At 36.2% G+C, this 24,474-nt stretch overlaps 1 protein-coding gene across 3 annotated transcripts in view; it reads left to right on the top strand.

Moving 5' to 3' along the window:
- GABRB2 (gamma-aminobutyric acid type A receptor subunit beta2) overlaps nucleotides 1-24,474 on the top strand; it is a 240,726-nt gene that overhangs the window by 184,714 nt on the left and 31,538 nt on the right. For 2 of the 3 annotated variants that reach the window (XM_036081030.2, XM_036081029.2), the window contains exons 7-10: nucleotides 10,086-10,223; nucleotides 12,152-12,304; nucleotides 15,632-15,876; nucleotides 20,406-20,519. In XM_036081030.2, coding sequence (XP_035936923.1) covers nucleotides 10,086-10,223; nucleotides 12,152-12,304; nucleotides 15,632-15,876; nucleotides 20,406-20,519 — 650 coding nt within the window. The remainder of the gene's footprint in view (nucleotides 1-10,085; nucleotides 10,224-12,151; nucleotides 12,305-15,631; nucleotides 15,877-20,405; nucleotides 20,520-24,474) is intronic. The other variant, XM_078066819.1, reaches the window with a different exon arrangement.

Raw genomic sequence — 24,474 nt, 5'->3', positions numbered from 1 at the left:
AAGGAGAGGGAGCTGCCAAACCTTCACTAGCCCCAGCTTAGAACTGGCTCAATGTTACTTCTTTGATTAAAACAAGGGTCAAGGGCAACTCAGATTCAGGGTGTAGGGAAATACTCTACCTCTTTTTGGGAGGAGCTGCAGAGTCACACTGCAAAAAGGCATTGATACAGTGAGAGGGATGATTACAGACATATTTTGGTGATATTACAGAATAATTTGAAAACAGGGCTTTGAATAGCAGTGTGAGGTAGTAAAAAGAGTTACTGAGGAACTGGACCCTGGTGTTGAAGGGGATTTAGTTCAATTCCCATTTCTGACATTTGAGCAAGTCACTTAACCTCTTTAAATTGTAGTTCCTTCATCTGTAAACTGGGGATAACAGTTTTTGCATCAAAAGGATTAAAGGAGATCATGCTTGGGAAGCACATGGGCATCACACAGGAAATGATTTTAAAAGGTTAGCTAGTAGTGCCTTTAAAACTCCCTTGCATCTGATCACCTCACTGAATTCTTTCTGACTCCCCCAAACAAAATAGCAATGCCATATTTAACATGGGCCCCCAAGCCTCACTCCTGCTGTTCATATACGCCCGTCACCAAACACAATTCCAGTCCGTCTTGGCAAAAGTACTAATAATCTGGTATTTACCACCTTTCCACTCCAGGTCATGGATACCAATTTGAAAAATGTATGCTCACTGTTTAAATGAGAACTCATCATTGAGTATAGTGTATGGATTCCTTACCAGATAATTTAAATTAAATTTATTTAGTGCTACTACAGGATATTATGCAAGCACAGAAGAAGGCGGCTCACATCTGGAGTTTAAAAGCAGTATGAAGGGGCGCCTGGGTGGCTCAGTCAGTTAAGGCTCTGCCTTCATCTCAGGTCATGATCTATGGAGCCCCGCCTCATTGGGCTCCCTGCTCAGCTGCTCAGCAGGGAGCTTGCTTCTCTCTCTCCAGCTCCCCAACCCCTACTCCGCCTAGTGCTCTCTCTTGCTCTCTCTCAAATAAATAAATAAAATCTTAAAAAAAAATAAAAGCAGTATGAAATTTTTTCTTATTAGTCAAGACACATGTTAACAGTCTGTTTCACAGACCAGCCAGTCATTCAGACTAAAAATTCCTCTGCAAGAACATCCTGTCTGATATCCTTCAATGTGTGAGTCCCCAGCAGAGGCCTGTCACAGTGAAGGTGTGTGAGAGAATGGGTTAAGACAGAGAGGCTCAGACCATTTTCAACATCAGCAAGCTAGGCCTTCACTTTCTCTGTCACCCCTTATGAGAAAGCAGATGGGTTGGTGTAACACTTGATAGCATTTTATTACACAGCTGTGCATATCTCCTAGGCCATTCAGTTGGCCTTGTTAATTTAAATATCTTCCATTATTGCTCTTGAGCTAACAAACTCTTCCATGGGACTAAATCCCCTTGTCACCGGGGAGCACTATTCCATTTGTGCTGTAGGTATTGGCTGCCCCTGGAGGCTATTGTTGCAGTTTGGTTTTCAGAATCTATCAGCCCAGAGAAAGTCATTACCAGAGGCCCATGGCCACTCCAAGAAACTGTTGTTCACCTAAGAATGATAATGTATATTGAAAGTCAGCAACACCAGGAAGTTTCTTTTGACACAATGGCCTTTGTTCCAACTTAGCAGCTGCCTCTTATGGACTGGTACCAACAGCACTGCCTTTCTTTCAGTGACTCTACAGCTGGTGCATGGGAATTCCACATCCCAAGTCACTAATGATGCCCAGGTTTGCAATCCAACCACCTTGCAATTCAGCAAGTAGCATCTGCTCATCACTCCAGTCTCTCTCAGGAGTGGGATCTGGTGAACCACAGCCTAAGGTTCAGTGCAGCAATCCTGTGTGAGTGCCTTCCTTAGTTAAGACCTTTATTAAGAGGACACCAGCCACAGAGAATTATCAGACTTGGTTCTTCACCCTCCAGGGTAGTCTAGTGGCTAAGACCAATACATCCACAAACCTGCTGCTGCAAAACTGGCTGTGACAACTAAATGAGTAGAAATTCAAGCAGAGTGTTGTGAAAACATGAGGAAGAAAAGACAGAAGGATCTTGGGAGAGGTGGAAGTTGAGATGGGCCCTGAAATTGTACAGAAATTTGATATGAGTGGGGAAAATGTTCCAGTTAGCTGAAATCTCTTGGACCAAGGCCTGGAGCCCAAAGGACTACAAAAGAGTATGGGTGGAAGATGGGAGCTTTGGAAGAGGAAGAAGTGTAATAGAAGATGAGGCTGTGAGGTAGATAGAAGCCCCGTGATAGAGTGTTGAATGCCTGAGTGAAGAATTTGCTTTTAAATCTGGACCTATTGAGAAGGCCATAAAGAAATTTTTCCACAATTTTGTTTTCCATTTTGTCATGTGATTTTTGAGGCATAGAAATGGCACATCAACCTGTTTGTGAATGAAGGGTAAGAGCAGCATGTGTAGCACAGACTAGAAGAGGGGGGCCTGAAGGCTGTTGACTCGTCTATTGAAGAATATAAACAAAAGATGCAGAGATCTGATGCCAGAGTGGACTATCCTTCATCCCAAATGTTCAAATAAAACTGATGTGAATCAGATGTGCAGAAACCATTCAGACCTGGCTCCATCTCTCTGTTCTATGCTATTGGTGATTGTAGGCCATAGATTATTGAAGAGAACCAGACTGCTAGAGAGAGACAGCATCAGAAACATCTCCTCTCGTCTCTTACAAGAAAGACAGAGCTGGGAGAAAATATTTCAATCTTGGAGATTATAAAACCTTGGTTCAGGAGAAACATTGTTCATCTCTTGGTCAGGCTAGATGGCGGACATCCCTTGCCTGACTCCCATGGCAAGGTAAATGCCATCCACTCTGCAGCATTCTCCTCATCACTTGCCCTGTGGAGGTGAGTCCATGTGGTAAACACCATCTGCCTCGCCTGGAAGTTTATTAGAACTAGAGAATCCCAGGCTCCACCCACTTAATCCTAGTTTGCTTTGCATTTTTTTTTTCTGTTTTCTCCAAGTTTTTTTTTTTTTATTAACATATAAGGTATTATTTTTTCAGGGGTACAGGTCTGTGATTCATCAGTCTTACACAATTCACAGCGCTCACCATAGCACATACCCTCCCCAATGTCTATCACCCAGCCACCCCATCCCTCCCACCCCCCACCTCTCCAGCAACCCTCAGTTTGTTTCCTGAGATTAAGAGTCTCTTATGGTTTGCCTCCCTCTCTGGTTTTGTCTTGTTTCATTTTTCCCCCCCTTCCCCTACAATCCTCTGCCTTGTTTCTCAAATTCCACATATCAGCATAATACCCCCTAGTTCCATCCACATTGTTGCAAATGGCAAGATTTCATTTTTTATGGCTGCATAATATTCCATTATATATATATATATATATATATATATATATATATATATATATACATACACACACATATATATATACACACACACACACACACCACATCTTCTTTATCCATTCATCTGTCAATGGACATTTTGGCTCTTTCCATAGTTTGGCTATTGTGGACGTTGCTGCTCTAAACATTGGAGTGCAGGTGCCCCTTCGGATTACTACATTTGTATTGCATTTTAATAAGATTTCCAGATCATTTCTGTACATGTTATATTTGAGAAGTACTGCCCTGTCCTTTTAGCCAATAGGGCTTTGCCTCTTCTATGTTACTTTAGGACTTAGGGCTCATGCATATCGAAGAAACAGGGTTGAGTAGAGGGGAAGAATCCTGGTAACCATAACCCAATTTGTTTATATGGTTCTACACAGAACCATATAGGGAGTTTAAAGCAGTGCCTGTCACATAAGGGCTGTGAAATGTCAGTTGCTATTGTTGTTGTGGCTATTTTTATTATTATAATATAATTATCATCATTATTATTTATTATTAATGATTTCTCTTACCTGGAGCATCAGTTTAATTGCTTGAGCTCTACAAATATAAGGAAGCTTAAGAAACACATCATGGAGTCAAGCTTATAGGAACAGCCACCAGAGCACTCTGCTTCCATACAAAGACAACAAATATTGAGTTTTCCAAAGAAATCCAAAGAGAGAAATTATCTTTAGAGCACAAAATCTGACATTTTACTTGATTATTATCAATTTCATATCCTTTTACAAAAGATTTGAATTTGAAAATGCTAATAACATAAAAAATAGGTTATCTTTGATGTAGGGGTTGAATGCCAGGCCATGCCACTTGGTAATCAAGTCTGACCTACCCTAGGCCGATTATTTTGAACTTTAAGGCTGAGAAATGATTTGATAGCAGAACATTTGTGTCTAGCAGTCCATCTAAAGAGGAGAGTAAAGAATAAGATGCAAGTAAGGAGTCAGAGCAATTACTCAGAGTGTCCTTGGAACACTTTCTTTGCTGAATTTAAAGAGTCGTAGCTGACAAGTGAGTTTCTCTCTCTCTCTTTTGAAAAATCCCCATAACTAATTGGTATTGACGGTATTCAATCTTGCACCTTTGCACAACATACAGGACTCTGTATGGAGGGGCGTCCCTTCTGACTGTGGACTGATAGACTTCTAATTGTGGTCACTGAGTTAGTCAATGAGACAAAATCTTGCTTCCTTGTTGCACATTTGGTCATGCTACTTCCCTGAAATATTTGTCTGCCTTTAAAGGCAATTTGATCTCTGTTGTTATTGCAAATGTTTTTCCTCTCTTCTGGAGACTTTTGGAGGGAAAAAAATTTTTTTTAATCCACTAAAGAGCAAGATATGGTTCCAAGGGACTATGTGCCTTCTCAAGTACTTACCTGGTTTTGGGGGAATGTAATAAAGCACCCTAAATTGTGTGAATAGCTCCAGCATTTTATGAAATCATTACACTGTGTGAATATTTTTTATATCCTGAAAAAACAATGTGTCTGGTCAAATACGTGTGGGAAATGCCAGGGGTAAGTAATATTAAGCAAATTCTTTATTGAGGGATATCCTAAACTGTACTGTGCTAAATGTTTGTGATTTCAAGAGGCTGCCCAAAATATGCAGGTACTCCTAAATACCTTTACTGTAGAGCTCTTTTGCATGAAGCACATCACAGGATTAGTGTTCCCCTGAATGTAAATTAAGTTTTAATTATAGTTACTTATATACTGATAACAGTAACCACATAAAATTTTAAATACTAATAGGAGAGTGACATGCTAAAATTTTTACAATGAGGTGTTCAATTCAAAAAAGCTTTTAAAGTGCTATGATAGTGGGGCACCTGGGTGGCTCAGTCGGTTGAGTGTCTGCCTTTGGCTCAGGTCATGATCCTGGGGTCCTGGGATGGAGCCCTGCATCAAGCTCCCTGCTCAGCAGGGAGCCTGCTTCTCCCTCTCCCTCTGCCACCCCCCCACACATATGCTCTCTCTCTTTCTCTTGCTCTCACTCTCTCTCTATCTCAAATGGATGAATAAAATCTTTTTTTTTTTTAAGTGCTGTGATAGATACATAAAAGGGCAGAAAATTTGAAATAAGATAGTTCTTAAAAAATCAAAACCATCCGGGGCGCCTGGGTGGCTCAGTCATTAAGCGTCTGCCTTTGGCTCAGGTCATGATCCCAGGGTCCTGGGATCGAGCCCCGCATCGGGCTCCCTGCTCCGTGGGAAGCCTGCTTCTCCCTCTCCCACTCCCCCTGCTTGTGTTCCCTCTCTCGCTGTGTCTCTCTCTGTCAAATAAATAAATTAAATTAAATAAAAAATCAAAACCATCCATGACTAGAGTGGATTGTCCCAATAATACTAGCCCCTAATTCTCAAACATCACCAATTGGTTATGATGATTGAGAATTAACAGTTTAAAGCCACTACAAGGGCGCCTGGGAGGCTCAGTTGGTGAAGCCTCCTACTCTTGATTTTGGCTCAGGTCATGATCTCAGAGTCATGATCTCAGGGTCCTGAGATCTAGACCCACATCCCACTCTGTGCTCAGAGCCAAGGCTCCTTGAGATTCCCTCTCCCTTTGCCCCTCCCTGTGCCCCTCCCCACCCCCACCCCGTGCATGGGTGCGTGTTCACACCCTTCCTCGCACTTTCTCTCTCTCAAGTAAATAAATAAAATCTATAAAGCAACTACAATGTTACTATTGCTATTTGGCTACAATGAAAGACAGAAAATAGATAATTACCCTAGAATGTTTAACAGTCCAATTGGGGAACAAAGTTTAATTAAATAAGAAGAGAACAGTAAGTCACATTAATTTCTCATTAGGAAAAAAGAATGATGGCATTGATAATTAATTTCTTCTAAATGTTCTCACCAGCCCCCACTGTTTAATATCTTGGTATAGGTTCATATTCCCTACACAGTAAAATCCTTCTAAAATGAAATATTTACTTAGTAGATAACAAAATAGACAAGTAGACTGACACTAAAGAGTGAAAAATAACTTTTTAAAATGCCATGTTATGTAATAAGAAATTGTCACAATTGTTAAGAACATGTTCAGTTATTATGTGAATGTTTTTAAAATGGCATTTTTGCCTCTTAGATCTCATATAGTACATATTTTCATCAATATTTAAAAGAAAGCATATCTATCATTCATATCTTATATAAGATTTTAAGTTTACATATTTATTCATCCTGACCAAAAACTTTAACATTTTATACAGTTTTAATTCCTTCAGGTAAATTCCAGTGAATTTATATTTTGGTTTATTCATAGGCCATCTGAATTTATGTGGCTTATGTTTTTAATGATAACAATACAATATAATTTAATGACTCAGTTTCTGGAATCCCATGAATAAAATATCAAAGATGAATTTAATTTGCAAGACATTAATGAGAAGCTTCAGTACATCTCCTCCTTCTGATATCTTTTAAAAGATATCTAATTATTTTTTACTCATCAGTATTATGAAAACTGTAAAACAATTCAGGTCATATATATTTGCATATGTTTTATTTTTTAATCACTTTGAGAGACTGTTAAATATTTCTTCCAAGAAGATGAAGAAGAAGAAGAGGAGGAGGAAGAGGAGGGGGAGAGAAAGGGGAGGAGGAGGAGGAAGAAGAAGAAAAACTAGGTCTGCTTTCAGTTTATCCTACACAGTATATTGAGTATATTGAGCTGGCTTGTGAACTTGACCACCCTGGCACTGTCATGGATTGTTGGTCATTCATCTTCAAAAATCAGTGAAGCAAGAGCATACATTTGCTTTCCATTGGCAACATTCTACACTTGGTTAAACCAAAACGAAGTCAAGAAGATTGGGATTTTTAAGATCAGCAGTAACCAAGAAGTATTACAATGTGCTGCTCCATTATGTCAGATTCCAAAATCTTAGACATCAAAATAAATTTCAAATGTTTCACTTTCAACTTCCAAATACCTTGGACGGTTCTGTGTCATTGAACACCAAAGGTTCTCATTGTGTAAATACATTCATGTGTTCATGAAATAGAAGCAAAGTGACATGCAACTAAATATGAGTTTATAATTCATTTTAAACAATTCTTATTTGAAAAGAACATATTAGCTAACCTTTTTGAGCATTATCTACCAGGTACTTTTCTAAGCATTTTGTAAGTAACAACTCATTTTTTCCTGCAAAACAACTCTGAAGTAGCTTTTATTGTTGTTGTTATTGTTGTTACAATTTACGGATTTAAAAAATGGAGGACAGAGAGAGGTTAAGCAACTTGCTGAACTATTACATAAAGATAAATACATAATAAAGAACTTTTGGATTTTTCTTAAGGGCTATGTTATCATTGGGTGACTTTTTTTTTAATTCACTCAGAAGATATTTATTTAATACAACTATGTGCCAGGTACTGTATTAGGAGCAAGAGACAGAAGTAAAAACATGATGAATACCTCCACAATGCCAAGCATCTGGATAAGCAACCATCACCCAAATCCACACATGTATTAAATAATTATTGTGTTAATTCAACAATATATCCCAAATGCCTCTCCTCTACCAAGTATTACCTAGAAAGCACTGTTTCAAATAGCTGCCATTTTGACAAAAGTCTATAATCAATAATAATATTTTTACCTATTAAACAATTATTAGGCATCTCCTATACAGCTGTATTGAAATGCTATATATTCCCATGCCTCTGCCTACAGAGAGCTTCTGTGATAAGGTTTGTAGCAATGGACAAGCAAGGTAAAAACTGAGGTAAGGAAGCTGCAGGACCAGAAACACATTCTTCACTAATTTAGACTTAGTTCTCTATTGGAAATGTTAGAGTTGACTTACTCTCATTCTCTTTTGAAGATGGCAGCATTCAACACTTTTTTTCGCTGGAAAACTATGGACTTCTTGTTTCATAAATACTTTCTTTCATGTTTATACACCATAAATCCAATTTTACAATGCATTTCTAACTAGCTAGCTTGATTCTAAGAGCAAATTGTCCTTCTTTTATTATTTTAAGCTGTTTTATCAAAGGTGGGATTGTCATTGACTAAACAATTTCATAACTGAGAGATGTGTGCAAAAAAACAATGAAATATGGGATTATATTTGAGATGAAGTCCTGGATGGTGAAGATTCCCATAGCCATATTAAGACAGTTGCAATCACAGAAAACAGCAGTTATCCTTTGGGACAGATACCTTAGTTCTTAGGATTAGAGAGAGAATATTAATGGGGTAGATTAATGGAGAATAAGAAGAATCTGTTTACTGTGCCATTCACTTTATACCTGGACTTCCCTTTAAAATTATGAATAAGTTTCTTTTAAATCAAAGTTTCATATGAAGAAAGACATTCTCTAATAAAACAAATGGCTCCAAATGAGATCATGCTAATAAAAATGGTGGTGGTGTATAATCTATTAAATTTTTCAATCTTGATTATAATTTATGATGTTTGCAAGTACACAAGCCTTTTAAAAAATCATTAGCTATTATCTAAAAGCCTATAGTTTTGGAACCAGAAGTTCAATAACTCTTCTAAAAATCTGTATTTCTGCATCAGATAAAGATGGTTGCTCTTATGAGTAAAAAGGAGTGCAGAGTTCTAGAAAAGTTAAGACAATGTCTAGCTGTGCTATGGTTGATGTAGATTCTCAAATCAAGAGCACTGTAATTTTTTGAAAAATAATCCATTTCCACTTTTTTTGAGATTTGACTTGCTCTCTTTGGAAGAAATGTGATTTAATGAAAATTATAAGAGTTAAGAGTGAAAGGATTGGTATTCTAGTCCTGTATTACACTAACTTGTCACACGCCAAAAGGCAAAGAACTTACGCAGTCTTAACTTATTTGTTTGTTTGTTTGTTTTGCTTTAAATTGGGGAGCGATATCTGTCCTGCCTACCTCCTAGACTTGTAAAAATTCAACTCTCTGGATGCAAAAGTTCTTTGAAGGGATAAATATGATATACAAATATAATTTATGCTTTGCAAGGGGGATTTTGGGGGTGGGTGTACCATTTATAAATATTAATGTTTACTGGATTTCATTGCATGCTTCCCTGTATTGTTCTGTTTATAATCTAATATGTGCTTATTCATTGCAGTTATTTGGGGGAATATATTTTGGAATTTAGATCTGCTGCAAAATCAAATTTGGACATCATGTCTATAATATTAAAAAATGATGACTCACTTCTTCATAATCACTACTCTTCTGACTTGAAACCAAATATATTGTAATTCAAAAATTTTATACGGGGGGTTTGATAGCATTCAGTACTGCACTGATAACTTAAATGATATTTTTCTCTGCTTTTGTCTTCACTTCGAGTACCATCCAGGGTCATGTAATAATGTGATAATGTTTGAGAAAATGAGATTCATAATCAGATGAACCAAGGTGCAAGTTGGAACTATATACTACTTCCTACTTGCAAGCTGTTAATTTCACTAAACCTTTGCAGCCTCCTGTGGGCCTAATTATACTCCCCTCATGAGACTGTTGGGAAAACTAAATGTGGTGATATATTTCAGGTGCTTAGCGGGATACCTAACACAGAGTAGCCTTTAGCTGTGGCTGTTATCATTAACATAGTTGATCTTTCAAACAAGTATTTTTTCCTGTTTTGTTTTGCTTGTTTTGTGTATCTGTATATATGTGTGTATATGTGTGTGTTTCCTTTTACAGATGGATATACCACTGATGACATTGAGTTTTACTGGCGTGGGGATGATAACGCAGTAACAGGAGTGACAAAGATTGAACTTCCACAGTTCTCTATCGTGGATTACAAACTTATCACCAAGAAGGTTGTTTTTTCCACAGGTTTGTATCAGGGAAGAGGGTTAAGGGAAAAGGGGCTTCCACATATTTTGCAAAAGGGTCCATTGATATCACGACTGGGTCCCAGGGAAGGATGATGAGTAGAAGATTTAGATCTGCTGAAAACCTTCAGAACCCCATCAAGCTCATTGCTCATTTGGGACCCATGCAGTTATTTCCCCGGAGGCACCCGCAACAAAGCCGAGAGGGTTCTTCTATGCCTCCCATCTACCAAGAATGGACTAATGGTTAGAGATAGAATGCAGAAAGAGAAATGAAGACCTGGGTCAGAGTTGTTTCCCCAATTTTATGCATCCTACAGAACTCCTCTTAATCCTTTGAAAAATACTGGGGAGAGCCAAGTCAGTAGGAGAATTCCACATTTTCCTCAAAGATTAAGAATTTCTTAATTTCTTAATTTCCTTACCTCCTGTTTTGGAGCTAAAAGCCCTTCCAGATGTTGAGATTATCCTGATGCTTTCTCCATTGTTACTCTTCTAGCATTGAGGTTTTAGGTTGTCAAATTTGGTTTCATCAGTACAAAATTTTAACAAAAAAGCTCAGGAAAGTAATACTTTGCTACATACTCATTAAGGGAAAAAACAAACAATAAACCCACAGGAATATTTCTTTTTATGTTTTTCTTATTGGAATGAATTCCCCAGGCACAGAAATAGCTAGTACTGTAACTATACATTTTTAATTGCCCTTCTGCTAAGGACTTAGGCACTTCCTTTCCCTGCAAACTACTTCAAGAAAGAGTTGTATGATTTTGTAAGAATACGAAGCCTCTAGCTTTAAAAAACAAACAACAGAAACTTTTCCTAAATTTGAGGTCTTCTGAATCCCTGAGACTATAGATATGAGTTCATACTTAAAATATTCTTATTTCAATATTATGATACTTACTAGAGCCCAAGATGGCTAGACAGGCTTTCTTTCAATATTAGTAAGAATATCGGGGCACCTGGGTGGCTCAGTTGGTTGAGCGACTGCCTTCGGCTCAGGTCATGATCCTGGAGTCCCTGGATCGAGTCCCGCATCGGGCTCTCTGCTCGGCAGGGAGTCTGCTTCTCCCTCTGACCCTCCTCCCTCTCATGCCGTCTCTCATTCTCTCTCAAATAAATAAATAAAATCTTTAAAAAAAAAAAAAAAAATATTAGTAAGAATATCACCCCCAAAACACATTATTTATCAATGTGATTTTTTATTTTCTAAGACTATGTTTGGTTACATATCTTGTTTAAAGAGTAATTCCCCAGATCATCAAATCAAAGGACCTAGCTACAGGAATCTGATCCTTTAGTTTTGTCTCCCACAAATATCTTTGAAACCAGTGATTCTCCATCGTTCGGTGAGTCAGAAATCCCCTTAGAACTTTGATGGATTCAATGGAATCAGAAAAATGTGATCCATACATGTGAAAACCACAGAACATTAGGGAGTTGCTGTGTACCTGAAGCCTTGCCATTGATCCCAGACTTACAATAAATTCTAGGGCTTGTGAAGAGATTTCTAAAATATGATCAGACTGTGCAGCCTTATTGTTATATACAAAAACTAAAACAAACAAAAAAATTCTTACAGGATAGTCTTGTTGAGAAACAGCTGAAGGGGAACAAAGGGGCGGTACCAAACTATCTTGTCTTCATAGTTGTAGAGAATGAGTATCTTTGATCGAGTGCCTGAGGCTGAGCAAGGAAGAGCTGGAGTTCTTTTAACTACTCAGGAGTATGAGTGTACTCAACTCTGAGTGACTCTTGCTAATTAAAAGCCCGGTGTTCTCAGACTACTTTTGCAGGAGAAAGTGCCCTTCACCAGGAGCTAAAATTGAATTTAAGAAAGATATACAAACTACTTACTGGCCTTAAAAGGAAAGTATCCTATAAATACTGATTGATAATGATGATGTTCTAAAATTGCCTTTCTAGGTTCCTATCCCAGGTTGTCCCTCAGCTTTAAGCTTAAGAGAAACATTGGTTACTTTATTCTGCAAACATACATGCCTTCCATCCTGATCACTATCCTCTCCTGGGTCTCCTTCTGGATTAATTATGATGCATCAGCTGCAAGAGTGGCATTAGGTAGGCCATTTTCTAACTGCTTATGGAGCTTGACTCTGTGTGCACGCCTGTGTGCATGTGTGTGTGTGTATGCGCATGCACGTCCACTCACATCCTTTCCTTACCCTGGTATTTATGATGCGTGACAAGGCTGGACTGTGCACGTTACAAGAATTTGGCTGTGAGACTTTGGGTTATCTGATTCAGCATTAAATCAATTAAATACAAATTAAAACTCTTTCATGTCAAAATTAGTTAACCATATAGCAGTTGGTAATGAAATTAGTCCCGTCAATTTGATATTTTTATTGAAGCATAGTTCATGTAATATCACTTGATAATTGTTCAATTTGCATCGGTGCTTTCTTACCTGGAAAGAGCTCCCTTCTGTCTTTTTTTTTTTTTTTTTCTGAGCAGAAGACAAGGAAATGTATTACGCAACTAACAGATAAGCAAAAAGACTTCTAAAGCCTTATTAAGATTTTGGAGTAGCAGGGTAGAGTGCAGAAGACAACAAAGTAAGATTGCTTGGAAATCATCCATAGCATCGCTTATCTTATGCTTGATTTTTTTTCTATTATAACACCAGAGGAAGAGAATAAATTATATTTCATGAACATTTTTATGTTACTAACTTCAGATATAGTAAATTATGATCTTTTACACAATTTTTATTATTTTTAGTTCTGACTAAGCCCTTTAAAATGTTGGGCTGTTAACTTCTTCACTGTGATATCTCAATTCAATCATCACTTCCTTAGAGAAGTCATTCATTTATTCATTCCACAAATATTTGTTGAACACCTACTATGTGCCAAACATACTAGACACTAGAGATAAAGCAGTGCCCTTCTGGAAGATATGTTAGCAGTAAAAAGACAATAAATATATTTTGCTTATAATATGTGAACTGTGTAATACAGTAACTCTATAGAGGGAAATAAGCAAGGTAAGGGTGGGATATGCCAGGAGGTACAGTTTACAATAACTTCATTCAGAAATTATCGATGGAACAAAGACTTCAAGAAGACAGACTCACTTAAATGTCTGGATGGGAATATTCTAACCTATATAAAAATGCCCTGAGATAGGAAAGTGCCAAGGATGTCAGCGAGGTGGCCAGTGAGGTGAATGCAAGAGGGAGTTCAGGGGTCAAGATAATGTTGGGGAGAGGGGACTACAAGATTCTGAAGCAGTTCCAGGGCCATGATAAAGGTTTTGCTTTTATTCTGAGTGAAATTAGAGAGTCACTGAGTGAAGACGTGATATGATTTGATTTCAGATTGAAAGGGGTAACTCTGGCTACTGTGTTAAGATTAGATTGTGGCAGTTCAAGAATGGAAGGGAGAAGTAATGACCTCCTGGACTGAGTCCAGTCCCCTGTGATATATTCTCTTAAAATACTAGAGAACTTCCTTTTGTAGACCAATTGCAGTTATAATTTATATTTATTTGGTTTGTGATGTCCCTTTTCTTCATGGTACTGAAAGATACATTGAAGAAAGGTCCTTATCTAATTTTGCTTCCATTATACCTGTGACATCTCACACAATGAATGGTGTTCAGTAAATATTTGCTGAATAAAGTAATGAATGGAATTTATAAATATCCTCTTATTCCAAAATGAAAATCTACTGTCAATTTAATGTCTGTTACAGGAATAATAAATACATTATTTACTTTTTAAAAGAAATTTGTAAAACGTCTTTTGATGTGAGTAATTTATTACTTGGTCAGAAATATCTTAAAATGAGTTTGAGATAAAAAGCAAAATCAGCACTGTCAGTCTTATAATATACACGTTGAACAGGATAATCTGCAGTTGAAATAATGAAAAGATAAATGAAACTGGGAAATGTTTCAAAATGACTGATATTATAGAAAAGATACAAAAACTCTAAGACACCTAAAGTAAGAACAGAGTTTTTCTGGCCCTGCTCAGAATCGGACATGCAAATTTATTTTTTCTATAGCTGTTTTATGAGCATGTAGAAAAACAAGACAAAAATTATTATCTTTTTAGAGAAATAAAATTAAATCAGAAAACTTATACTTCCAAAAAATCATAGAAATGAAACTTAACTCAGCTTTCTGAGTCAGAGAGACCCCCATTCAAATGTTGATTATACCATTTCCCATCTATGTGATCTTGATCTCTGGGCTCTATTTTTACATCACTATTTTGCTACAAAACTGGACCTTGCCATACTCAGGACTCTGGACTTCCAGTGCTTTTACCCAGCATATCTCTATCTATCCTTCCAACTGTAGAGGGAAACTACTGTTCACTGTTGGAGATGACCACTCAGGGGGATGAACAATTATAACTTGACCCAGTATGCCATTTCCCATAATCTTATAATGCTTCTATATTATTTATCTGTGCATTACATGCCTAGTTGCCCAATCCAGAAACATGAGGTCTAGACACCTGCCTCTTTGTTACCCATCATTTCCAGCTTTGATGTTTTTATAGTCATTTGTCTATATCATCTGTATAATACATTCAATGATTTCAGTACTATTGTGATTATTTTAATTTATTTTCTCTGTATCACATAGACGATTCTGAAAAACTATTAGCTGGTATTCTTTATTCCTGTCTTGTATGCTTTCCTTCTATCCTCCACACTAGTACCAGATTGATTGTCCTAAACACAATTTGTCCCTTGCTTCCCTGCTTAAAGCTGGTCAAAGGCCCCACCTCACCTTCAGTTTTAAGTTCAGACTCCCCATTAGGCTCTGTATATATGGCTTTCCATTATGAAGGCTTACTTAATCTTCACTCTCCTCTCCGTGCTTCCTGTCATATTCTATAATATACCCCATTCACTTTCTTGAGATGCTTTTGAAGAGCCATGTTCTTTCTCCCCCACACATAAAGCACACCTTTATAAAAGCTCTCTCTACCACACCTTGAGCTCCGGTCCTTGGTTGCTTGGGTATCTCCCACTCATCCTTCAGGACTCAGCTCCAGATTTTATTTCCTGACTTCTCTCCTGCTGCATCACGAGGCTCAACTAGGGTCTTCTCCATATCCTCAATGTTCACCCTATACAGATGTCTGCCATAGCATTTAATTCACATCTCTAGCCCCTCACTAGATATATAACTATAAATATAAAAATGTAAATAAAGGAAAAGTTTCCAAGTGATTAATTTTACTGTAAATTCATTATTTAAATGTGTCTTCAGGGCCTATCACAGCACAGGTATGTAATCAGTACCCAGTAAGTATTTTGTGGTGTATATGAATGAGTGAATGAGTCAATTAATCTTTCCAACTATAATGAAAGCAGCAAGGAAACAGGGACGTTATGATTCTAAATCTGTCATTTTTTTTTTCAGGAATTACAACCGTTCTTACAATGACCACGATCAATACCCACCTGCGGGAGACTCTCCCTAAAATTCCCTATGTGAAGGCCATTGACATGTACCTGATGGGGTGCTTTGTCTTTGTTTTCATGGCCCTTCTGGAATATGCTTTGGTCAACTACATCTTTTTTGGGAGGGGACCCCAACGCCAAAAGAAGGCAGCTGAGAAAGCTGCTAGTGCCAACAATGAGAAGATGCGCCTGGATGTCAACAAGGTAAATTCAGAGGGCAAGCCCTCCTTGCTTCTTAAACTCATAGAAGAATGCCAGCAATATAGGTTAATGGCCTTGTTTAACAAATGAGGAAACCAAGGCCCAGGGAAGAGAATGGGTAGTTTTTCCAAAATCATAAAGTTAATTAGTGATGGAGGGACGATTAGGGCCAAAACTTATGATACAACATTTGGATACCCCTTACCTTAACAATAGGGTTTCCCAAACCATATTCACCTGAGAACTACCCTTGTGACTTTTTCCATATATGAATATAATGTGTACTGTTGTTTACTTTATATTTATTTACAGTTACTTTAAATAACTAACAAAGGAAATTTTATATCACTTAAATCTGTATTACTTGCTGGAAGATAATCTTAAGTGAGAAATATGAAACTATGTTATTAAATTCTAGATATACTAGATGAAGGCTCTGGGCCTGAGCCCATTCTCTGATTTAAAAGGGAGATAAACAAGTACAGAGATGTATTAAAGAGCCACCAGCAACAAATGAAGTCTTTCTCTTTGAAGTCATCAGGAGGATAGAAAGATAAGTGGAGGGGGAAAAAGAATAATTTTTTCCTTCAGTGACAGATAATCACTTAATGCCTTGCACATGTACCACTTAAGATCACTGGAGCACGTGACTATAAGAGACTGCCATCTTGCTTAAGTTACACATAGTCAAAGAACAGTTTCCATGCAGCTCTAAACCCTGTTTAGTCTTTAAGGCAATGGTTCTCAACCTTGGGTGCCCAATTGACTGACTGGGAGAGCATTAACAAATACTGAAGCCTGATTCCTTTCCCAGAAATTCTTAATGCCTGGACATCATAACTTTTAAAAACTCTTCAAATGTCATTCTAATTTGCAGTCAAGATTTAGAATCTCCATTTTGAGGTTTTTGACAGCAGTCCCAATGCATCCATCCCTTTTTACTATCCAAATGTGACTTCACCTGGCTTCCTCTATCAAACTTTCTGACTAAACAGAATATTTATAAATGTATTTTCCCATAGTCCAAATTTAAATCCTTCAAAATAGACAAAAAAATAAGGTCTTATTTTAGTATCTGCCATAAATAATGTTTATAAAGTAGTGCATAGTGTTAAATTTAATAAATAGTTCACTGTGATGAAACTAGGAAAACAGTAATACTTTTAAACCATCTGGAATTATCAATTATTATTTAATTGACATTTTAATATTTCTATCTTCAAGTGATTTCCAAGGATAGCACACCATAAATAATCTCTACAGTTGAATTTTATTTGGAGCAAACACAATGAGAGCTTCTAACTGACTAATGTTTTCACATATCCATAGGTCTCATTTTTGGGGGGGGCTATTCTCTAAGAAAAGGCACTCCTTCCCTGGGAGATGATATTTGTAATGATGCAAATTTTAAGTATGACCTTTAAAAGCTAATGAACCACGGGTCTAGAAAATTGTCAATTTCTTTACAGTACCTGAGTTTTCACTTATTAGAATCTGTCAGTAGATTCCAACCTAGCATTATGGCTCTCTCAAGCTGTCAGACGAAAGAATGCTTTTTAAATCCATTCTATGATTTTTCTGATATTGTAGTGTTAGTTAAATAAATAAACAAACAAACAAACAAATAAGTAAAACTGTCTCATAGGACTGCAGTTTGAAATGATTCTAAATCAATTGCCTAATGAAATGCTGACTTAATAAGATAACATCTGATCTCTTTTAACTTTCATCTACCCTATTTTTTTATGGCAATTTGCATTTAAATGATAAATTTAAGAGCCAGAGAGTGGCAGTTTTATAGCAAACTGAATCTGGAGAGCTTCAGAATTTAAATTCAATGTACTGAGATGAGATAGAGAATGGTTCACTGGGCGAATACCCCACAATGGTAAAAAGCCCATCCTCTTGGCTGAAGTTGGACCTACAATTCAGAGCATAGAATATGAGAGAACAAAAAAGATATCAGAGTTCTTCTAGAACAGTGGTTCTCAAAAACAGGTGATTTTTCCCCCAGAGGATTTTTGACAATGTCTGTAGACATTTTGGATTGTCAAAACTGGGAGGAGGGAATTGTTATCGGTATCTAGTGAATAGAGGCCCAGGATGCTGCCAAACATCCTTCTGTGCTTTGAACAGCCTCCTCATAACAAATAACTATCCAGCCCCAAATGTCGATAATGCTGAGGTTAAAAAACCCTACTGTAATCCAATCCTCTAGTTTCAAACATAGGAAACTGAGGCCCAGAAAAATATAAGATGCTTGTCCTGTTCTTAAATCTCTTAAATACAAGTGGTTTCTCCACTTTCTTCAATCAAGATGTATAATATCAAGACATCAGGAGTTATAATTAGCACAACAGTTCTAAACAAGTATTTTGTAGTCAGTCAGGTCCAGCATTTACCATCCACTTACAGTTGTGTGACAGTACGTAATAAACAAACAAATAAGCAAGGAAGCAAGCAAGCCTCTCTGACCCTTCAGTTTCTTCATCTGTAAAAATGGGGTTAATGCCTCTCTCATAAGTTATTATGAAGATTATTTGTGATCATGTGTAGAGAGGATAACATAGTCCTCAATAAATGGTAAATACTCTAAAAGGTAAATACTAATAAAATATTAAAATATTATAAATGATAGGGATTATTACTTTTTAAAGTAAAATTTATAGTCTCCAGACATATTGCCAATGTTTGTGTATTTTACAGTGTAAATATATAGCATATAGGGTGAAATCCCATTCCTAAAAGAGAGTACTATCTGCAGAGGAATGTGTCATGTTAGAAGTTTTAAAGTCAGTGCAAGGAAATAATTTTTCAACAGGTATTAGCTATAAAATCTATAGCAAACCAGCTACAAACTTTATCATTTCTTAGGCCAGAAAACTTAGAGCCATCTTGATTTGATTAAAACAAAAGGTGACCATCTCACATTCCATACTCCCATGGTTTCTTTTTTAACCCAGCATGAAGGATTAGAGATCTACATAGGGCTCTGATTGCACATCACTTTCTTTTGTGTTGGCATATGAATAATGCCACTCTATTTCTTATCAAGAATGTCCCTTCTTTTCAACTGTAATTCTAATTTTTTCTTTTTTTTTTTTTGTCCTAAAGCTGGGGCACATATAATCAGCTAAGGATTGTTGGATGCTCTGGAAAATTCAGTCACTAGGAGAGGGATTGACCTTTTCAGCTTCTCTTGATGGTTTCCTAGAGACGCAGGCAGCATGTCAGATCATCTAAAGTGATTTTTAAACTGGGCTCTGTCCTGAGGTCAGGGAGGGATGAATATGGGAACCCTAGCCAAGTGGGAGCCAACTGTTGCTTCGAGGGCATACTTCCACATTTTTCTAATCTCTGTATTGGTTTCCTGTAAATTTTTAATTTAACAAGAGTATATGCAGCTCTTAAAACAATTCTTATCTTGCCATTTAATTGATGCAAAAACTAAGGCTCTTAAGGAGAGTAAAATACCCAAGGTTGCATAACAAAATTAATAAAATTTCTGAGACTTGATCTGGATTTTCCAGTCTATATCTGGTATACATTCTGCTATGCTAGCAAGTACAAAAACAAAATAAAATTTAAAACCTGATTCCACATTACTCCATATATTCAATTCAGTTGACTTCACCTGAAAAAAAAAAACAAAACATCTGTTTACACACTAGAGTCCATGGCCAACAAACTGTATCACTTTCATTGTCTTCATGTGACAAATTAAGTCATAAAATACTAAGAATTTTAAATAAACCTCAAACCAAAAAGAGGTCTACTGAATATTTTTTCCAAGTATCTTCTAGAGTTGTTAATTAAAAAACAAAGCAAAACAATATATATATATATAATATATATATATATTATATATATATAAAATCTCTATCCTAGTGTTAGGAGAGTCCTTCCTATTATCCCTTGCATTCTTCTATTTGTGTGTGTGTGTGTGTGTATGTTTCCTTATAGAATTTGCTCTTGATTAATTTCACTTCCTTTTCTTGCTTATGCCTTCAAGTTTTCAACTCTCCTTTCTTTTAAGCTTTATGTTGTTCATTGTTTATTTTGCTGCCAATAACTAAGTATATGTATATTTGAGAATTTAGTTACTCCTGCCATTTCACCACCTTGACTCCTACATATCTGAAAAGCCTCCAATATCTTAATTGCAATGAGGGACCCATAACCACCAGTTTTCCAAATAGAGCTGTGCCAAAAAGATCTCCATTTGGGGAGCATTCTTTATTCTGTGTTCATAGGTGTTGCGAGTCTCTGTGTTGCCTTTATCCATTGTGCCTAATTTTTGGTAATGCAAAGCTACTAAAACTTTTTAAATCTATTTATTTCTAGTGCTTGGAATTAGATTTTTTTAAATGATACATTAAAAAAATACAGCTAATTCAAAATCCTACTCTCTGTTAGCATCAGTCTTTCTAAAGACCAGTAGCATTTATCTATATCCAATTTACTTTAACCACAAATCCTATTCTACTGGCATCAGTCGACTTAATTAGCACATTCTCTACTTTGTCTTCCAGATTTTTTATAAAGATATTAAACAAAATGGGACCCAATATCGATCCTTGTGGGACCCAACTGGAAACCTCTCCCCAACTAGACGGACTACCAATTACGATTTCTCTCTGTATACGGTTAGATAGCCAGTTTTTAATCCATTTATTTGTATTTTTGTTGGAGCCAATTTGTTTAGCTGTTCCCTGTAAAATAATGTATGGGGTCTTTGCAGATAACCTATGGACTTATATCCACAGAGACTTGGAAATAACTTAAATGTTTTCACGAGACCTAAATGGAATTTTCCTGTTTTTTTTTTTTTAATATAGCTATGATGAGCCTAAGCTTCAGTGTTCTATTCAGTCATTATTCTTGTGCTAGAGAAAGAAACCAAGTGCATCATATTTTGAGATTCCTTTTCATTTGTATTGAGAGAATAGAATGTCATTATATACTGTGGCATTTCTTAGTTTTCTTGTGTTTCTTTTGGTTAGTGGAATAGGTAGAGAATTATACATCCTTCTATTGGTTGGCTCAAAATTTAAGGACCTATATTTTCTGTCGTAGATTATTAATTTATGTCTAGGAATGTTATGTTTGCATCAAGTCCTTGTTGCTTTATTGTTATATATTTTACAAATAACTATTACCTTGGTGGACTCAGCATTATTATAATGATAGGTAAAAGGCAATAATTGAGATTGTTCTTTGTTATAGCTCTTGACTTAAATTAATTCCAAAGAAAACCTTTTTTTTTTTTTTTTTTTTGCTAATACTTACAGTTTAGTTTCTGAATCCTCATGTGTTTGCAATTCTTAATTGGCAAATTGTCATTCATATTGCCCTCCACTCCAGGAGGAGGAGAATTGTCCCCATTCTACCTTATCATCCACTACTTATCCAACTACATTTTTTAAAAATTTCTATTTCTTGGTGAGACAGTGAATGATAGTGAATGCTTGTAAATCTTTCCTATGAGGACTTGATGCTTAATAAGCTGTTATTGTATCCTCTGAGTATCATGTTCTTCTCTAATTTTACTGTTCTGACCCAAGATTCCTCAGTTCCAAATTTTTATTGCCTTTGGGGTGGGAGAAAGGTATGGTTTATCTATTAAATTACTACTCTGTTATGGTGTTTTAACCTGCCTTTCAACTTTATTACTTGTTGTGGTATCCATAGTAACAGAGTCTGATAAATGGTATTAGGTAGATTCCAGGAGAAGAGATATTTGACATTTTGCCATCACTAATTTAGTCCTAGTTCCCTAAACATCCAGCCTCTACTGTGTCTGTTCTCCTAGGCTATCTTATTTGTGTTGTTGATGCTGTTCTTGTTTTTAACTCTAGCTACTCTTGTTAAAAATTGAAGTAGACTGATTTGGTTGGGCAGTATTCTGGATAGAAGGCTAATCATTTAGAAGAAAACATGTTTGACAGTTGGAATTTGGGTTTATGATGAAAACAATTGAAGAATATTGTATTTTTCAAAACCAAAACCAAAGTATACTGCATGATTGTTCTAGTGACTGGGTAAAGTTACATGAAAATTCAGGAAAATCCCCAGATTGTGAGGTTATTTCAAAGACAAGTTGCCTCTTTGGTGCATTCAGTTTTTCAACTGATGGTTTGAAAGAGTTAATGATACTCTAATGCCATGATTTAGATCCTAATTTGTTAAGAACTCTTTCCCTATTTCCTTAAACATTATGTTAAAGAGAATATTCAATCATTTACATTGAAATATGAATCTTAATGTCTTCTGCTTTAATGCTTTTTTTTGTTGGGTATGTCTTTATTCTGTCCTTCAAGTTCTCTTTTAAGTTCAAATTTAGTGTATGAAATAAGGACTGGTGTTCAAAAGTTTGAATAATGATCTATTAAATATGTAACCTGTAAAAACATCAAGATGTATGTGACAGTCCTCCGAGGCAATAGGGTCCACTGGGAAAATGGTGGCTTTTAGAATCAGACTGAACTGGGTTTACATTCAGGCATGGTCTTTTATGAGCTGTGTGACATTAGATATGCTTAACCTTTCCACCCTTCAGGTTACTCAACTGAAAACTAAAACACTAATTTCTGCCTCATGGAGCTGCTGAGGGGATTAAATGAGATAATTATGTTAAGGGCCTTATATAGTACCAGACAAAGAGCACTTAATAAATAGTGGCTATTATTCTGGAGATGGTAGTAGAGAATGTATATCTTTCTCATTTTTTTCTTTTTTTCTTAGTTCTGTTACTATATTTCTAATTATAAAACTAATTCATGATTTATTTAATGTATAAAAGACAATGAAAACTGTCTGTAGCGCCATACCCAGGCATAATCATTGTTAAAATTGCCTTTTATTCACATGACATACTTTTATTTAAAGAATTATGCCCTGCTATTGTGTATACTGCTATTTTCCACTTCCCTTTTTGTACTTCAAGTATAAATATACATCATTTCTAGTAGCTACAAGATACTTTATTGATATATGTACCATAATTTATGTAACCAGAACCTATCGTTCTCGTCACAATATAAATATCTACATTGTTTCCAAGTGGTTTTCCATTATAAACAACACTAAGCATTCCATTGCTACATGTTTGTACACCATTGATTCCTGATACACTGCTTAAAATGGAATTGCTGGGTAAAAAAAAGTACCTGCCTTTAAAATGGTGATACATTATTGCCAAGTTGTTCCCTAGTAAAGTTCTGCTATAGTTTACATACCTACCAGCACCTTATGAGAGCGGGGCAGTACACACACATACACACACACACACACACACACAATGTCACCCAGCCCTTAAAATGACAGAGAGACAGAAAACTGATGCCGGCATCCAATTGAAAAAGTGTTAGGAAGTGAAGGTAGAAGAATCCAAAACCTATGTCCTCTCTATTCAAAAGCCATAGAGAATAAAATAGCAATAGAAAGAACAAAACAAAAACAATCAACACTCAACTCAAACTGAAGCTCTACAGAGAGACAGAGACGCATAAGCAGGGTCAGTATTCTTGCAGGCAGAATCCAGGCAAACCCACCCAAGCTATATTTGAACAAATGGGGGAACCATTAAACACATCTAAGCAAGGAAACAGCATGGCAGCTCTGTAAGAAAACTATAAATGACTCTATCTTCTTAGGTAGAGAAAGAAAGGAAGTCAGGATGCTAAAGACAGATAACTCTTACTGGAAAAAAAATACTTCGGGAAAAATTAAAATTTCCCTAAAAAAAGCTTTTTCTCACCAAAAATTGGAAGAGAGTATGAAACAAAAGATCAAGGATGGGATGATAAACAAGGTGCTAGGAGGTGATTAAGAAGGCAAAAATGAAGACAAAGCAATCTCTGTAGAAACTAGTAACTGAATCTAAAATAGTAAGAAAGAGAGTAAGCGTGGCAAAGAATCAATGCAGTAAAACAAGAGTTCAGATTGTAGAACATCATGCCAAATGGAGAGAAGAGAGATGCAGAGAGAAAAACCACTTAGAAAAAGACATAATAAATATGTAAAACAGGTACAGGAGATTAAATATGCAGAATCATGTTGTTAGTATAGAATGGAATAAAATGGAACAGAAAAAATCTGATGTCAATAATTATAATAATGAATACTTATTGAATGCCTTTTCTGTTTTTAAACACTTTACATATATTATGACATGACATAGTTCTTATTATTATCCTTTGTTGTAGTAATTATAATTTTACAGATGAAGAACTGAGACCCAGAGTGTGTAATTAACTTGCTTAAGTTTAGACAGCTAAAAAATGGTTGAACAGAAAATATGACTACAAGCTACACTCTTAACAAATATGCTAGACATTATATATTTATACATAGCTGCAATGAAATTAATCAGTAAGCCAAAAGGATGTACTGGGTTCCAAGGTAAAAATTATACAATCTCATTTCCACCTTATTATATTCTTCTGACATTACTAAACTTCCAGTCAGAAATAGTGAATGATCTACAAGGAAGGAAAAAAAAAGTTAGGACTCAAACTACTCCATAGCAATATTAAATTTTGTAAAATAATGCAAAAACGTTACAGGGCTCTGAGGGGAGAAAATGTAACCTAAGAATAT

The sequence above is a fragment of the Halichoerus grypus genome, chromosome 2 (assembly GCF_964656455.1).
Source record: "Halichoerus grypus chromosome 2, mHalGry1.hap1.1, whole genome shotgun sequence".
In the NCBI taxonomy this organism is placed as follows: Eukaryota; Metazoa; Chordata; class Mammalia; order Carnivora; family Phocidae; genus Halichoerus; species Halichoerus grypus.
Note: the sequence above shows the minus strand (reverse complement) of the source record. Positions and strands in the feature narration are given on the sequence as shown.